Here is a 19,160-nt window from a genome sequence, read left to right on the forward strand (position 1 = left end):
TGGCTTTCTTGACATTTAAGCTTGTTACTTCACTACAAAGTTCAGACTTTACACTGAGGGGTGAGGATACTCATATGGCATGTCAACTGAGTTCAACACAGTCAAATACCAAGAGACCAGGCAAGTTAATATTACAGTGAGATCACGCTCTCTCCTTTTACTTAGCTTGACATACCTGAAATGTTGATCAAAAGTGGTACCATGACAAGCATTTCTAAATATCATTAAAACTCCTACTTAACATCAGCCTCGGAATTCAATTCAAGCGTCAATCTCGTAAATGGACTTCAAAAAGCTGGGGAGAACAACCTCTGAGTGTATTAATACTAAGCTCCAAAGTCAGTCAGAAAAATCCCAGCAATCCTTCATTAGGCCTACGTATCTGGGGTCATTAGCTGAGCTGGAGGAGGGCTTGTGTGTCTGATAGTCTGACACATTGTCCGGGGCAGAAGAAATGAGTCACAACTCCAGCCTGTAGCTTCCCATTAGACCAGGGCTGCACAGAGACTAACTCAATGACCATCTGCGACATCACTTCCTCTCCTCTAGCCTAAAACAGCCCAAACTCCAGCCTGACCTGCCTGCCCTCTACTAAGACATCCCCTACACCTCCACCTAGAGCTGGGTGATATGGACAAAAATCCATACAGTGATACATTTCCTGAATTGATGCGATAACGATCAGTAGAACAATATGTTTATAACATCAATGTGCACCACAGTTTTTTTGCATTATCCTGTAAACTACTACTACTAGTTTGATGGTTGTAGCCATCAGTCGTCACATTAACAATCACCCATATTAGCAAACTTATTTCATTACAAACTTCAAATGTATCTCTTACTGAACAAAAATATAAAACGCAACATGTAAAGTCCCATGTTTCATGAGCTGAAATAAAAGATCCCAGAAATGTTACATACGCACAAAAATATTGTTTCTTTCTAATTCTGTGCAGAAATGTGTTTACATTCCTGTTAGTGTGCATTTCTCCTTTGCCAAGATAATCCATCCACCTGACAGGTGTGGCATATCAAGAAGCTGATTATACAGCATGATCATTACACAGGTGCACCTTGTGCTGGGGACAATAAAAGGCCACTCTAAAATGTGCAGTTGTGTCACACAACACAATGCCACAGATGACTCAAGTTTTGAGGGAGCGCACAATTGGCATGCTGACTGCAGGAATGTCCACTAGAGCAGTTGCCAAATAATTGCATGTTCATTTCTCTACCATAAGCCTCCTCTAACGTTATTTTAGAGAATTTGTCAGTACATCCAACCGGCCTCACAACCGCAGACCACGTGTAACCACACCAACCCAAGATCCTGCCCAAGTCAAGCACTGCTTACAGTCATGCGTGAACCCATTCTTTACGTATGGGTGGTCCGGGAATCGAATCCTGGCATTCCAAGCACCATGCTCTACCAACTGAGCTACAGAGGGCCACCATATGCCATAGCAACTTAGCAAGGTGAGGTTGAAGCAGATCAGTGTTGAAGCAGGATAAGGTCTTCTCTACTCCTTGTGCTCATTTAACAATAGACGTTGAGATTGCAGCGAGGCCAGACTGTATGGCCTTACAATGAAAGTCAGAGGAGTTGGATAAAGCCCACAGATGTAACATCCAAGCTACAATACGGCAGAGCAGCATCAGTCCCAGAGTAAATCGCTCTACACCCAAAAAGCACTGATTTAGTGGCCTGGTTATGGGGAGAGATGCCAAGCCACGGTTGACAGAGAAGCAATTAACATGGGCTTTGCATTTGATTTGGGCTGGCAAGGGGGGTGATGTAAACAGCAGGCAGCATCAGCCGATTAGTTCTGGTGAAGATGAGCGCCTCGTCTCCTCTGTCCCCCTCCAGGAAAGGGTTACCCATTAGCCACACTCAAACGCTCACGCTCACAAACATGCACGCGGTCACACATACACGCTGACACACATGCACGTGCAAACACACACACCCACACACACGCAGGCAGTTTGAGTTTGTGTTAATAGAGAGATTGAGAATGTGTGTGTGTGTCTCATAGGGTGTTAAAGCCAGATTTCTGACACAACAGGAGTGAAACAATGTGCTCCTCCTCCTTCCTCTCTCTTACGCCTGAATTCACCTCTCCTCCCTAAAATCGTTCACAGACGGGCAAATATTATTGCCTTCCTTTCTTACATGACATATTCCATCATCCATTATACACCAGGCTCTGGTACGATGCTCTGAGCTGATCTCCGCTTAATGAGAGGTATTTTCAGGTAGGCAATAATTGGAAATTCAATATCAATATCATAGGGTCTTAAGTCAAAGCTTTGAAATTAATTGTGACAAAGAGGTAATTCTTTATAGTCTGTCAAATTGAGATTGATCTTATTTGTTCATTTATGCACTTGCCTGGGAGAATAACATCAAGTGCGTAATGGCTTTTCCGTTGAAAGATTCTCATCTGTGATTGGAGTTTCACCCGAGAGGTTAGTGTCTGTGTGAGTGAGCACGTAATAAAAGGTGGAGAGAATTTCACTGGCAGCCTCAGCTGAATGCCAATGTGATGTGAGAGAAGAGGGGAGGAGAGGAATGGAGGAGACGAGAGAAGGGAAGAGGAGAGGAAGATTATACGTAGGTATTTAAAAAAAACTAAAAACATTTTATCCTCTCCTCTGCTCCTGACTGCATGTGCTGCTGTTGCAGGGAGTTAAGACGGTTATTTTATTTTCATGACGATCTTCATCCATAACTGCCAGTTACACTGTTATACGGTAATTGTGCAAGCCCTAATCACACCTCTCCATCCCACAGGAGGAAGGAGAGGTATTAGAACTGTCACGATCGTCTAACAGAGTGGACCAATGCGCAGCGTTGAATGCGTACATATTATTTATTAAACAGATCTCACGATCAAAACAACGAACGAAACGTGAAGTCCTTTGATACACACAAACCAAAACGAACAAGAAACCACAACACAAAGTGAAAAGACCGATAGTTAAATATGGCTCCCAATCAGAGACAACCAGCTGACACTCGTTGCCTCTGATTGGGAGTCACTCAGGCCAACATAGATATACAAAACATAGACTTACACACCCTGGCTCAACATAACATAGTCCCCAGAGCCAGGGCGTGACAGTACCCCCCAAAGGCGCGGACTCCGGCCGCGCAAACAACCACAACAGGGGAGGGACCGGGTGGGCACTCCCGCCTCGGCGGCGGATCCGGCCCGGACAGACCCAGGCACGGGTTGTGCTGGACTGACGACGCACACCCCTGGCTTGATGCGTGGAGGAGGAACGGACCGGACCGGGCTGACGGGCGCACCCTGACCGGTGCGGGAGCAGGAATGAGCCGGACCGGGCTGACGACGCCGCACCACTGACCTGGTGCGGGGAGCTTGGATTGGCCGGACTGGGCTGGCGACGCGCACCACAGACTTGGTGCGGAGAGCAGGAACGGGCCGGACAGGGCTGACGAAACGCACCATAGACTTGGTGCGGAGAGCAGGAACGGGCCGTGCCGGACTGGACGACGCACACCACTGGCTTGGTGCGGAAGCTTGGATGGGCCGGACTGGGCTGGCGACGCGCACCACAGACTTGGTGCGGAGAGCAGGAATGGGCCGGACCGGGCTGGCGACGCCGCACCACCGACTTGGTACGGAGAGCAGGAACGGGCCGGACAGGGCTGACGACGCGCACCACAGGCTCGGTGCGAGAGGCAGGAACAGGCCGAACCGTACTGGGGACACACGCCACTGGCCCTATGCAGGGATCAGGAACGGGCCGGACCGGACTGGTAATACACCCCAGTACCTCTCGCCGTGCCTCCACACTTTCCCTCTCCTCTGTGACCAGTGGCCCCCTTAACCTGGCGGCCTCCTCTGCACACCCGCTGGACCGCTCCATCGCGGCCTCCGGCTGCCCCGTCGTCCACATCGTGAGCCCCCCCCTAAAAATGTTCTGGGGTTCTCTCCTCCCCGTGGACCAGGCCTCCCTAGCTCTCGCCAGACTCTCGATCCATTGCTTCATAGACCAGCCTCTCTCCTCTTCACTTAGCGTGGCCCAGCCGAAACTCCTACTCCCCTGATCCAAGGTCCTTCCTCTCTCCTCTTCACGCTGCTTGGTCCTGTCTTGGTGGTTTCTTCTGTCACGATCGTCTAACAGAGTGGACCAATGCGCAGCGTTGAATGCGTACATATTATTTATTAAACAGATCTCACGATCAAAACAACGAACGAAACGTGAAGTCCTTTGATACACACAAACCAAAAGGAACAAGAAACCACAACACAAAGTGAAAAGACCGATAGTTAAATATGGCTCCCAATCAGAGACAACCAGCTGACACTCGTTGCCTCTGATTGGGAGTCACTCAGGCCAACATAGATATACAAAACATAGACTTACACACCCTGGCTCAACATAACATAGTCCACAGAGCCAGGGCGTGACAAGAACACTTGATGTTTCAGCTGGCCACTTAGAAAGAAAGCCCAGTCAGTCAGTCAGTCTGTCAACCACCAGTCAATCCACCATTCAGTCTGTCTGTCCGTCCGTCCGTCTGTCTGTCCATCAGTCACCCATTTGGTATGTTACTCTTGTATTTATGTTGCTTTATCTCTATGAAGAACCACAGAGATAAGGCATATTCAATGTTTTTTTATTAGTATTCACATCAGTATTTATTCTAAGATATGCAGTCTTCCTTGCAGAGGGATGCCTGAACAAAATGCAGAAGGGCAAAGTACAAATGTAGTCTGACACTGAGCAAGACAAACTCTCAGCCTCAGTGTAGAACAAAAACTCTGCAAACATTCACAATTTCACACATTAAGACATCTCAATTCTGATTTGGAGTTTCACATAAAAAAATTGAGTGGTGAGTGCGACCTGGAGTTTATCCCTGTGCAAACAGTGAGTTTATCCCTGGATTAGCCAAGATGTGGAGAATATATATAGACCAGGTTTCACTTCAGGTTATTGAGGCCCTGTGGACCGTTTTCATTTAAGTTCTATATGTAATTATATGAGTAATACCACAGAGCTTGCTATAGCAGCACATACACCTAATAGAATACTGAACATTTGATTCAGACAATTTACATCAGGGCTCTCCAACCGTGTTCCTGGAGAGCTACCGTCCTGTAGGTTTTCGCTTCAACCCTAATCTAGCGCACCTGATTCTAATAATTAGCTGGTTGATAAACTGAATCAAGCTAGAATGAAAACCTACAGGAGGGTATCTCTCCCGGAACAGGGTTGGAGAGCCCTGATCTACATATTTATGAGAAATTATGCAAAACACACAAGTCAGCTAGTATGCTCTCCAATTGAAATGGTTTGTGTGATTGCAATGTACAGACTTTATGACTACTTTGCCAGTGATTGCATTAGGGCTGACTCCATTTAGGCGAATGGTCGATTGTTTGGTTGACTGGCTGTTGGTCGACTGAGATTTTTTTAGTCGAGCAGTGGCAAATATATTTAAAACAATTATGGCACACAAGACACCCGTCTGATTCACGCCTGTCTGAGTGGACTAATCCATTGCGGAGGCCGCAGGGATGTCACACCAGTATCACCAGCAGTACATTTACCGTTAATTACCATCATTTATAATCTACAATGATTGTTTGGTTACGGTAATTTCCGTTAATGCATTCAATATATTATTATTACAGTCTTACCGTTGTCATTGTAGGAGCGGACACGTTGTTTGCAGAGCGCACAACCTTGGCTATACTTGTGGATTTTTTGGGGGGGTTTATTTCATTCCATTTACGAGTTGTCAAATGTATTCATTGTCTTTTGTTTGGAGCACTCCTGTCAATATTGAGTAAATGGACATGCACCTGATTATGCATAGAAGTAGGCCTAGGCTACCTGGCCTGCACGCAAATGTAGGCTTATAAATGTGTCCATTTGGGGATATGATACTATTTCTGATTTTCTTAACTCACCATCACTGTAGAGCTTCCCAAAGTAATTTTTACCTGATTACCTCTTATCCCTTGCGCAAATAGCCTACAGCTGTGTCTGTCTGTCTGTCCGGAGCTCACTGGCCTGAGGGCCCAGAATATTTTAAACAAAGTTTGCTAGCACGAGAAGTTAATAGTTGATACAATGTTTCAAGTTCCTTGCAGTCAGCCCATATGTAGCCAATGTGATGTATAGGATATTTATTTTTATCAGGATATTTTCTACCTGAGGGCTGCAATGTTCTTATTTGTTGGCCTTTGCTAAAAAAATAATAATATGTGAAACTCCAAATCAGAATTGAGATGTCTTAGAGTGTGAAATTGTGAATGTTTGCAGACTTAGCTGTTCTACTTGCTCCAGTTAACAGTGCTGAGTTTTTGCTCTACACTGAGGCTGAGAGTTTGTCTTGCTCAGTGTTGGACTACATTTGTACTTTGCCCTTCTGCATTTTTTTCAGTCATCCCTCTGCAAGGCCAGCAGCAGCGGGCAGCGGGAGGAGGTGGGTTAGGTCGGGAACAGTTTTGTTTTGGTTAGGCTATATTGATCTCTGGCTCCCTCTTTAGTAATTTGTGTGTGCTTAAAGCATCAGACAAGCTCAGTAGCCTACATATAGATGATTTTGTTCAAACATAGGGTGTCTATATATGGAAAAATACATGTTTTAAAATTTCGACCAATCAATTGGTCGAAAGAATAGACGACTCTCAGCCGACCAAGATATTTTTTTGTCGGGAACAGCCCTAGATTGCATATTTAGAGCATCATATGAGATAATAATGGCATGACTGTCCAAAGCTAATGTGTGGAGTTCAGCTCTCCACAGCAACCACACGAATATAGCCATGAATATAACTACAAACCATGCACTTTGCCAATACATCCATACTAAAGTTTAGTGTAGCCCAAACACTATCATAACAGTAATGTAGTAGATGCTCTTATCCAGTGAACTACACTCAGTCAGCACATAAGGACACAATCAATGGTATAAAACAGATAGTACACAACAGCAAATAACACCCTGTGAGCCAGTCTCAGAGGGATGATGGGATTGCTGTCAGTGTGCGTGGTGCCACGCTGTGTGACACAACAGAGCAAATGACTCCTGATCGCAGGGACAGCAGGGGACCCAGCTGTCTGGCAGGCAGCAGCCAAACTCCCTCTAAGGCAGGAGGACAACACAGGGTCATAATGGCCTTTTCCTACACACAACACGAACAACAAGAGAGAAAAGAAGAAACCCTACAGAGAGAGGGAAAGAAGAGGTAATGGTATGTTGTAGGCTTCACAAACAATCTGTAGATTTGGTTATCCATGGGAGATACCAAGTTATATCCACCCCCACCCCGGCCAGACTGAGGGGAATGGAATCTCCAACCTCCTCAGGCTTCCTTGTTTCTGTGGCGATGATGGGTTAATGGGTTGCCAGGAGACAGCCCTGCAGTGACATGAAACACTGCCATGTACTCACTCCACATGGCACTGTCATTTTATTCTAAAAGACGGCATTTGGATAAATAAGTTAAAAAATAAGTAACATTTCCTATGCTTCTCTGATGCTACTCCTTGCCTTTGGTTTACAGCTGGGTGTGTGTTTTTGTATGTGTGTTCGTGCGTGCCAGTGTGTGGAGTCAATTACTGCCAACCAGACAAGAGTCTCCTTTAAAAACTCCCAAAACAAAACAGATTTATCCCCGGGACCTAACTACCAGACTAAGGCCTATATCTCATATTAAAGTTTTAAAGTTTAAACTTGTGAGATGCCATTTGAATGAAGACCTGAAGTGACTGCATCAATGTTAAACTCCAAGGGGAAGAGCATACAGCACATTCTAGGCCAGACCATGGTGAGACGTAGAGAAAACAAGGCATATGTTATGAATATCCCTTATTCAAATATCCCACCAGGATTACAAACTTTTGCCCACCAAAGATAGCAGTACAGGGTCTTTGAAATTCATAAACTATGTCAGAGAAGATTCTTAGCTATCGATGTATAAAACCATCCAACCAGTCAAAGGTTTAATCTTGGCTCCAGGGATGTAGATATGATTGATAGACGACAATGATCAGACTGAGCCTTTCATGGAATAGCAAAGCACTTTGTATCGATCAGCAATCAATTTCTAATGAGTTCTCTGGACAACTTTTTTTTTTACCTCTCTGCGTTGCTTTTCTCTCTTCTTTTGTTTCCCCTCCAATCCATACATCTCCAGATAGATCAGCTCCATGAAACATGAAGCAGCATGATTAATAGATCACAGAGCAGAGCTCAGTTTGGATGGAAGGAGATGCTACATCTCAGGTAAAGACAGACAGAATCACATCAACCATTTATTTATCCCATACAAATTAAATGAAAATACAGAACGAATAACAAACAATTGGTCTAATTCATCCCACTACATGTAGTATTTTATTCAGGAATGCAATGATTGCCGATAGAGGATTTGTCTGCACTTTTGAAAGCACAGCGTGGGAAATTCTCATATCTGCTTCAACTGAATTCTGTCTGTAGTAGTCTGGCCCAGGTCTGTAACAGGGATAGATGTTCAAAACACAGCACTGGTATTGAGTTGAAAGTGTGGTGCTGTGCTGGGGAGGTCTGAAAGGTGACTCCAGTCATGTGGCTTTGTTTAACAACTCTGGGAAATGGCACTAACTCCATCAAACACAAGGCAGGCCTAATCCAAGGGACACAGTGGGACTATGATTGGGAGCATATCAACTGAACTGAAAACACACACAGGCATACTCACACATGCATATATAGTATGCACATACTGTAGAGACACACATTCAGTCACAGACGTTTATGCGTGGACACACACACACAGGGCTAGCCACTGACCACCCTTCCCCTGACAACAGAACAACCCAGGAGCACAATATCAACCAAAAGTAAACAGTACACAACATGGTTCTGCTCCTCGACTCGGAGTCTCACCAGGTGAGAAATGATTGTGGCATCCGACGGTGGTTCTGAATGAAAACATCCGACCCCCTGTGTCTTGCAGTGTGAAGTACTATGGAGACTGTAATGGAACACATTAATCTTGATTAAGGAGATATCGGGTCATGATTATGTCTCTTTGTTTCCTCACATTGCCATTGCTGTTATTTGTAGCGCGCTGCTTCACAGTAAATACATTAACAAATCTGAGTAAGGACGGCAGATATAGGAGATAGTCATTGAGTAAATAATATCCTTGTTTGGACCCCAGGAAGAGTAGCTGATGCCTTGGCAACAGCTAATGGGGATCCTAAAAAAAATACTAAATACTAAGTATCTATGTCTGATAGATATAAGTGATAGCATATATGTGTGTGTGTGTGTGTGTGTGTGTGTGTGTGTGTGTGTGTGTGCAGTATCAGGCCATAAGGACTCTGCAAGACAATAAGGTCTGACATACAGTGAGGTCCAAAAGTATTTGGACAGTGACACATTTTTGGTTGTTTTGGCTCTGTACTGAAATTATACAATGACTATGAGGTTAAAGTACAGACTGTCAGATTTAATTTGAAAGTATTTTCATCCATATCGGGTGAAACATTTAGAACAGTGTTTCCCAAACTCGGTCCTCGGGACCCCAAGGGGTGCACGTTTTAGTTTTTTCCCTAACACTACACAGCTGATTCAAATTATCAAAGCTTGATGATTAGTTGATTATTTGAATCAGCTGTGTAGTGCTAGGGCAAAAACTAAAACCCCTTGGAGTCCCGAGGACCGAGTTTGGGAAACTCTGGTTTAGAAATTACAGCACGCTTTGTACATAGTGCCCCCATTTTAAGGAACCAAACGTTTTTGGACAAATTCACTTATACAGTTTGTGTATTAAAGTAGTTAAAGGTTTAGTATTTGGTCCCATATTCCTAGCAAGCAATGACTACATCAAGCTTGTGACCACAAACTTGTTGGATGCATTTGCAGTTGGTTTTGGTTGTGTTCCAGATTATTTTGTTCCCAATATCAACGAATGGTAAATAATGTATTGTGCAATTTTGGAGTCACTTTTATTGGAAATAAGAATGAAATATGTTTCTTAACACTTCTACATTAATGTGGATGCTACCATAATTACGGATAATCCTGAATGAATAATGAGTGAGAAAGTTACAGAGGCACAAAGATCATACCCCCAAGACATGATAACCTCTCACCATTGCCAATAACAGCGGGGGTTAGCATTTTTGGGGGGGTTATGATATTTATGCCTCTGTAACATTATCACTCATCATTATTCACGATTAATTAATGATTATCCGTAATCATGGTACCATCCACATTAAGGTAGAAGTGTTTAGAAACATATTCTATTCTTATTTACAATAAAAGTGACTCTAAAATGACACAATACATTATTTACTATTCATTTCTATTGGGCACAAAATAATCTGAAACAACCAAAACCAACTGCAAATGCATCCAACAAGTTTGTAGAGTCAAAAGCTTGATGTAGTCGTTGTGTGCTAGGAATATGGGATTAAATACTCAACTTTAGACTACTTTAATACACATAAGCACATTTGTCAAAATATTACTGGTTCCCTAAAAAACTGCTGTCTTTTCTAAACGGTTCACATGATATGGATTAAAATACCCAAATTAAAGTTGACAGTCAGCACTCATAGTCATTGTATCATTACAAATCCAAAACGCTGAGTACAGAGCCAAAACAACTGTCACTGTCCAAATACTTTACCTCATTGTATTTGCTACGCTAGCATTATCACTTCATTATGCATTTATTTTGACAGGCGAGACATGGTCAGGTGGAACTTTGATGATTCACATGGGTGTTCAATGAGAAGAGGGTGGAACACCACTATTCTATAGTGCTAATGACTAATAAACTTTTTTTGGGCCATTCTGTCACTACCTCACTTCAGGGACAAGCCTGCAAAAGACCACAAATACACACACACACTGGCACACGCACGCACGCATGCACACACACACACAGATAAGTTATTCCAACGGTATTCCAGCCAGGTCTGTTGTGATTGATATGGTTCATTATAACGGGAATTCCTTACAACCCAATCCGACAGAACAGGGCACCATTGAACACAGAGTCACAAGGGGAGGAAGACACATTAAATGGCCTCTGCAGAGCACAAACAGACAGACCTGGAGTCCATTTTGGAAAGATAGATTTACAATGCATGTGCATGTTTAATTTGCTCGGTTTCACTTTGTTATTAATAGCCAGCTGTGTGTGTGTGTGTGTGTGAGTGAGTGAGATCAGGTCTGGGTGACCTTGATCGGTCAGACCAAAATGGGTCGGTCGCAGGGTGGAGGCCTAAAGTTTGACAGCCCTCTAAATCTACTAAAACTTATAACTTTAACACATTTAATGCATGTGTCATATGTATGGATTTACCACTGTTTAAGATATTACCAACTAAAGTAATATAGGCCTACATACTGTACTGCAACACTGAGACTGAGACTGTGTTTTATACCAGTTTCACAAGTGCCAAACAAATGTGAAATGAGAGTTACTGAGAAAGACATCAAGACAATGGTGTGTCAGCTAAAAAACTTTCCCCCATTCCAAAATGTATAATGAGTAGCAGAATAGCAGATGGCTAGGAATTAGTTGTCAGAATTAAATAGAGCACAAACATGCATCGAAAACTATATTCATTTTTAAAAGCATATGTGTCTCACAAACTGACAGGTAGTAGGCTACGCAGCAAAATTATTTGGGTCTGGGCATTTTCATCTAAAAGGACGCATGAGCACCAACATGTGACGTTCATATTGGGTGTCAAATGAAAGCTAAGAGTCTAATTATTTATTTTAATTAAGGCATATATATAATATATAAATATATATATATATATATATATATATATATATATATATATATATATATATATATATATATATATATATATATATATTTTTTTTATCCAAAAGATTAGGAATAAGCAAAGTCTTAAAAGGTATTAGACACATATAAAAACATAATAATGTTGAAGTAAAGATCCCTGCCAACTAATATCAACACATCTTTAGTTTTGGAGAACTTATTTGCCTTCTGTAAAAAAAAAATGTTTTTAAACATGACCTTGTAAACCTACATATTTTTAAGATATTTATTTCTAATTTCTCTCCCTCATGAGGGAGAATAATGAACATTCACATAAGTAACAAGTAAAGGTAGACTTATCAATTAGTTAGTGTTTTTACTGATATCAAGTTTGTTTATGAATTATTAAGTGATTAAAACTCTTAATTCTGTTACCAAATCGATAACGGAATTACCGACATCACAAACCACAGTTGGGCACGTGCGGCCAGACCAAATATGAACCAATTATAGATGTCTATGTTTCACAAGTTTGGAAAGCACAGTGCAGTACAGTAGAGCACAGTAGAGAACAGTAAAGGGCCCGGTTTCCAAAAAGCATCTTAAGACTAAGTTCATCGTTAGAACTAGGGATGCACCGATATCAAAGTTTTGGCCGATACCGTTATCCAATATTTTCCTTGCCAAAAAACCAGACACCGATAACCGATATAAAAAATTTTAGCGGCCTTTTAAGCATTCTAGTACAGTTAAATAGTTGAAACAAAGTGTAATATGTTCATTTGTTCAGTTAGGAACAGATTGTTTAATAACTTGTAAATGAGAAAAATGACAAATCCATGAATGTATTTTATTGCACAACAGATATTCATGGCACAAATATTTTAGCTGCCCCACATTACAAAGATGGTTAAGTTGTTGGTGGCTCTTCTTACTATCCAATCTTGACTGTATGGAGAAACTTAAAAATGCTTTGAAAAAAAATATTGTTTTAAACAAAAATGCAGTTAATCATTTTAGCTTTAAATGTTTGAAAAAACGACTGTCTCTAGGCTATGTCATAAACTTAAACTTTTAAAATGTGCTCAACTGACTTGACTAGTAAAATGCGAGCAAACTTACAACACATCTCATCTTTCATTTAGGAAATTAAAAAAATTAACAAAATAACAAAACTGCTTTGTTTTAAATTAAATGAAAATATTGACCTATACCAGCCATGAATAAACAACAGAAAAGCCATTGGGCTTAGTGAGAAAAAAAAATCCAGTGTCTCTAGATGGCCGAGTTAGAATATGACTGCCCATTTACAAATGTAACATTTGGGGGAGGTTTTTCTTCACAAAGAGAACCTGCTCAGCTTTGTCACAAGAGAGTCTGTTTATTTTTTCGTCTACAATGTGTGAAGCTGCACTGAAAAGGTGCTCACTGTCCACACTAGTACAGGGAGCACCAAGATACTTGCACGCAGCTTTAGCTAGGATGGGAAACGGTGCTTGTTACTTCTCCAGTATCCAAGTGCATCTTCATTCCTGGGAATAGTAGGTTCTGTCAGGTATACTAGTATCTGCAAATACAACATATTGCATTATTATTGCATTCCAAAGGATCATTAGGCATAGATCAACTTTGGCAAATGTTGGCCGATGTAGTAACAGAAAATGAAAATACAATGCGTCTCTCTCTCACAGAGATGCACACACACACACTGACCAAAAAGTTATTTTGTTGGCATTTACGTATGTCCCCATTACCAGTAAAACATCATCAAAACCTATTTATTTCACTTACTTGCTGTGCTGTTTGGTTGTTTATTTCTTCAGTCGTTCCATTCTCAACCAGGATGTCATCATACATGTCAAGCAGTGAAGTTTCAGCTCTGTCTGTCCGTAGCCTCTTCTGTCGTGGTTCCTCTTCCTCGGTGCGCACTGTCACTGTGTCCGTTTCCATCTTGTCCAGCTGTGTCTGTAACATTTCACGTAAACCCTGTTTCTTGTCTGCATCGATGTAGCGGTCCTTGTACCTAGCATCGAGCATGGTGGCGACACAGTAAAGAGGCTCAGAAAGAATGCCACCAAATCGCTTGTTCACAGCCTCTAGTAGACTACTTTTGCAAGTTTTAACCCTACGGTCTGTCTGCAGTTTTGTTGAGCAGGCGTTTCAATGCCATGACCAAGGGTCTCACGTCTGCTGCAGACGCAGTTGATGAGCTTATTTCTTGAGTCAGTTGTTCGAAAGAAGCTAGGAGTGTGTTCATGTTTTCAATGAGAGTCCACTGGTTTGTACTGATTGTTGCAGGTAACTCATAGTCGGCTGTGTACACGCCAAGCACTCGTTTTTGTTCCAGCAGGCTCTCCATCATGTAAAAAGTACTGTTCCATCTGGTGGAAATGTCTTGCTTAAGCCTTTTCGTTTTCACTCCAAGCTGCTCCTGTATTGCTTGCAGGCGGCTGTATGCTAGCTGTGAGTGTTTAAAATGACTCACTATCTTCCTACCTGTTGCCACTGTGTCAGATATGCTGCGTTGGGCCAAAACACTGTCATGCACAGCAAGTTGCAGCGAGTGTGCCATGCATGGAAAACTGGCGACTCCGCATTCTTCCAAAGCCTTTGTCATGTTACGTGCATTATCACGTAGCACAGCGTGCACTTTGTTCTTGGGGATTTTCCAAGTTTCAAACATGTTCTCAAATGCCATTGAAATGGCATCAGCAGTATGAGAACCAGCACATTCTTGAGCATGCAATACGGCTTTCCTCAGTACGAAATCCTTGTCGACCCACTGTGCTGTCAGACTCTGCATGCTCATGGGGCTGACATCGCTGGTCCAAATGTCAGTCATGAAGCTAATAGCAGTGACGCCCTTAGCAAGTAGCTCATGGATGTGCGTTTCAACAATACTGTGTAACTCCGGTAGGGCAACATCTGAAAAATAGCGCCTACTTGGTAGTGTGTACCGGGGCTCGAGGTGCTCGACCAGTCGGCGAATGCCAACATCATCCACGACAGAGAACGGTTGGTTGTCAAGGGCAATGAATTCCATTATCTTGGCGTTAATGGATTTCACCTTTGAGTTGTTTTCTTACTCTTTCAAATTACGGATCGACTTGAACTTGTTTAGTTGTTGGAAGTGTGCGCTTAGTTTTTTTCTGCTTTTGATCTAAGTAGTCGCTGAATGTCTGGGGGTTTGTGGTATTGAAAGATTTCACTTTCTCCCCTCCTCTGGAAATAATAGCAGCACAAACGTTGCATATGGCTATATATCTTCCTTTGAAACTTCAAAATAGATCCACACAGCAGACATTGTGGGCTAGGTTAGGAATGCTGTATTGCACGTGTAGCGCTGTATTTTTCGTGGGGTTATTACGTAATCTACCTACGTTATACAGGTATGCACGTCAGCTTTGACATCGGTTTTGCACATCGGCGTTAAACTATACATAGAGCCGATGCCGATGTTGGCATTTTTAGCTAATATCGGCCGATTCCGATAAGCTTACGATATATCGTGCATCCCTAGTTAGAACCTGTACAGTATAGTACAGGAAGGTACAGTACAGTAGAGTTCAGTAAAGTACAGTAGAGCACACTAGAGTAGAGTACAGTATAATCAGTGGTCATTCAGGGCAGGTGGGGCAGAGCCCTACCGGTTTTGAGCCCCACATTTTTAGCATGTTATTTTAGCATTACTACGTGTCACATATCAGTTTGCAAACAATGTAAAAAATATATATATCATTGAGTTAATAAAGCTGCATACATACACACACTTTTTTTTTTTTTCGTTGAGTAAGGTAGCTCCAAAACGCAGGTGTTTCAGCCTAGCTCAGTGCTTTCTGTGGTGGTGGGGCAAGCCAGCAGAAAATACGGAGGGTTGCGCCGTGATTGGCTCAGTGTTCTGTCACTCATGGGGACACTACGTCACCGCCAAGTCCAAGGGTAGACTTAGAAAATTCAAGCCCCTTGGTTGCTGCCATAGAGTTACATTAGAAGTGCCCTTCCAAGAAGGCTCAAGGTCATTGGCCACAGATAAAATTACGTCAAATCACATCATATGTACATTCCTTTGATTGGTCTGATCATGTCAACATCCTACTTTCAAAATCTTAGCTAGCAGTCATCATCATGAATCAAGTTGACAATCTACTGGCAAATCCTTTTTAATCCTTGTCATACAAAGATAAATAATGAAGAGAAATTATAGATAAAACGTATCGGTGCTCATCGGCCATTGGACATAAACATTACAGAACAAGTTGGAAATCGCAAATTCAACAATGAGTGGTTTGGAAGGAATCGGTGACAGTGGCTAACTGCAAGCATTGCAACTGGGAAGTCGGGAATAAACGAGCTCCGACTGGGAAAATACATTTTGAACAGTCATCCAACTCGGAATTGTAAATCCGGCCTCTTTCTCTGTCTTTGATGACGTAATTTGTCCACGAAGGACCGCCGCGCCACCTTCCTGTTCAAGTGAGCACAGCACAACAAGGTGAGTCCAAAAATGTATTGTATGCTGCTGCATAAATGATGTAATATGCCAGCGAGATATGTATACTGTAACTAAGAAAGTAATACTAAGTGTATGTTGTGTTGTAAGATGTTAGTAGCCCATGTGCCTCACCCTAATAATTTGGTCTATTTACCCCTCTTTATTTCGCCTACTGTTCTGACTTGGGGGTGTACATGTACATTTCTCTAAAACAGGTTATAGGCTAATCATAGAATATTGTAAGAGCTTTCATTGTCTGCTTATATGCTCCCTTTATTTATCCTACGGTTCTGACTTGGTGTACAGGGAGAACACTGTAAGAACAGCCCATGTTCTGATTTCTGTCACTGTACATTTCAAAAGTGCTAAACAAATAGTTATATTGACTACGTCCGTCCTAGCTCGCTCATTAATGTCTTAATCGAAATTACGGATTGCCTCTTATCCTCTTGTCGTCCCCTTATGCCATAGTTTGTACATCTCAATTGTCATTATAAACCACATTTGTTTAAGCAAGTCAGCCATATCAGCTATGTTTTTTTAAAAGGCAGTAAATGAGGCTGAATCAACTGTTTCGCTGCTAGACAAGGCTCCGCTGATAGCCAGATGTAGCAGTGGTAAGATGTTGGGACAGCTTTATGTAGGCCCTAACAGTTTGTGGGCACCGTTTGTCACCATTAGAGTGCAATTAATGTATTATTTAGTGTCCTCACCTACTGTAGTTCAATAACCAATATAAAAAATGTCAAACTCAAGTTTTCATGTCATAGCAGACACCCCATTCTTCCTGCAGACATCTTTGAATCTTAATTTTTGGAAAACGTGGTCGCATTAGAAACTAAGAGCGATTTTCCGTAATACTGTTACCAAACTTTGCATCTGCACAGTTCTTCCAGTAAATGTGTTTTGTGACATTTTCTGTGTAGATTATTCAAAGTAGTCCTTGTTCACAGCGTTGAATGGTTTGTTAAACTTTTAAATCAATGGTTTTTGTTTAGCATACATTTTAAAGTGACAAATCTGTAATTGTGACAGACAAGTCAACTCTGTACTCTGATGTAGCCTCTAAATCTGATACATGTGTTTGAATAATAAAAAGGCATCATCTTTTGAACTCCCATTGCCCTCACAGAGTGGCTGAATGTGTTTTGCACAACAAATCAACTCTCACCTGTCTGTCTTTATTCAAACTGTGTAGGATGGAAGTTGATCGGTCTATGCAACTTGGTAGTAGTCATCACACTAGAGCCTACACTGGACTTTATCGAAAGAAAAACAATCTACCATGTAACTATAAATACAATACTGTTACTACAGTTTTTCTGTGTAGGCTAGTTCCTCTCAATATAGGGCTCTGGTTACATGTACTTACAATAATTATATTGGCATACATGGTAGGCCACAACTTCATGTAGCCATACTGAAAGCAGATAAAATCATATCCTGGTAATGTAATGCTGTACTACTTACTGCCTGCTGCACAGTCTGATAGAAGTGTACATGGAGGCAGAGTAGGCTTCCATCCATGTCCCCACTCGGCCCCCCAGCTGCCATGGCGGGGCAGGAGAACAGATTGACTTGTCAACGTTCCCTGTCAACAACCTCAGGTCATAACTACCCTGCGTCCTCTGACTCCTCTCCCTCTGATTCACCTCTCACACTTCACATAGCATACTTACACACAAACATACAGTATAAGGCAATATAGCCCTACACATGGCTGCCAAACGTTTAACGACATAAACTGACATGCAATGCAATGTCCAGGGAAACATAACCTACACAAAGCAAGAAAATAACGGGAACTTGAGAATAGCCCGCTGCTTTCGGGTTTGCAAAAGTAAAACAACGGGACGTAGCTGAACTAAATCTATTTCGCAGCCTGTTGGTTGCACATACTTTGCCCCAGCTCGGCTTGAAGTTAGCGCTGGTTATATTGCAATTGTGTAACATTGTGACAACAACCATATTGTGGACACAAAAGTGGCGAATAGGATATATCGTTATTGTTAAATCTGTTGCGAAAGCATGCTTGTTCTTTCCGTTCCAGAGCAGCCACAGCCGCACTGTTAGAAGCGCCGACAGAAGAAAAAGCTTGAATACGAAAAGATACGTATTAAAAAAAAAAAACTTACCAACCGAGTTTGAGCCCGTCCCCGAACCAAGCAAGATGTACCAGATCCACATCATATAGTCTTTTTTCGGCCTGCCCTTTTTCCACCCCGCCGCGGGCCAACAATCGGGGCAATATAAAACTTATCCGGTTCGCTCCTTTCTCCTTTTTTCTATTCGGTACAAAGATAGAAAATGGCTTGCGTGAAGAGGTGGATTCTCACAGGGACAGAGTTGTCGGAATCAGGGCTGGGGAGGAAGAGGCTGGCGGTGGTAGGGGCTTGAGGGGTGGTGGCAGGGGACTTGGAATGAGTGGGGATCACTGGGTGGGGATCGGGTTAGCGCCGTCTGAGAGGCGGAGACTTGTGGCTGCTACAGAAGACTAAAGGTCGGTTGGGAGTAGGACCATGTATGTGCCTCGAAGGCAGGCACTCACATGAGCTCTTGATCACAGAACATGAGATATAGCCAGGCATCTGTTTATCCCAAAAGTTTGAAAATAGTTAATTATTCGTCCTTTATACATAATTTATTGGTTTGTGAGATTAAATCTCAGTAACTTTAGACTTTTGGTTTGTGAGATTAAATCTCTGTAGACTTTAGACTTTAGAGACCTGGGAAAAGCTATGTGGAAGGTGCACGGAGCAGTTTAAATAGGCTACAGCTCCTTGTTTGCTCTCTTACAAAAAACAACAGAAATGAAAACATCAGTTTCTAAAAAAAATCCCCTCACACACACACACACACACACACACACACACACA

General features: G+C 42.3%; 1 protein-coding gene and 1 long non-coding RNA gene across 2 annotated transcripts in view; both read right to left on the reverse strand.

Annotated features, from left to right (window-relative positions):
• Positions 1-18,727, reverse strand: part of LOC121576395 (low-density lipoprotein receptor class A domain-containing protein 3-like) — a 136,604-nt gene extending 117,877 nt beyond the window's left edge. Inside the window, exon 1 of the mRNA XM_041889495.1 lies at positions 18,420-18,727. Coding sequence (XP_041745429.1) covers positions 18,420-18,474 — 55 coding nt within the window. The 5' untranslated portion in view covers positions 18,475-18,727. The remainder of the gene's footprint in view (positions 1-18,419) is intronic.
• LOC123491960 lies at positions 12,622-14,011 on the reverse strand. The gene is made up of 2 exons (XR_006661546.1): positions 13,584-14,011; positions 12,622-13,359 (listed from the first exon to the last, which is right to left on the reverse strand). It is a non-coding gene; the product is annotated as an uncharacterized LOC123491960 (long non-coding RNA).
• Positions 18,728-19,160: the final 433 nt, after the last annotated feature.

This window comes from Coregonus clupeaformis, chromosome 11, assembly GCF_020615455.1.
Source record: "Coregonus clupeaformis isolate EN_2021a chromosome 11, ASM2061545v1, whole genome shotgun sequence".
Lineage (NCBI taxonomy): Eukaryota > Metazoa > Chordata > Actinopteri > Salmoniformes > Salmonidae > Coregonus > Coregonus clupeaformis.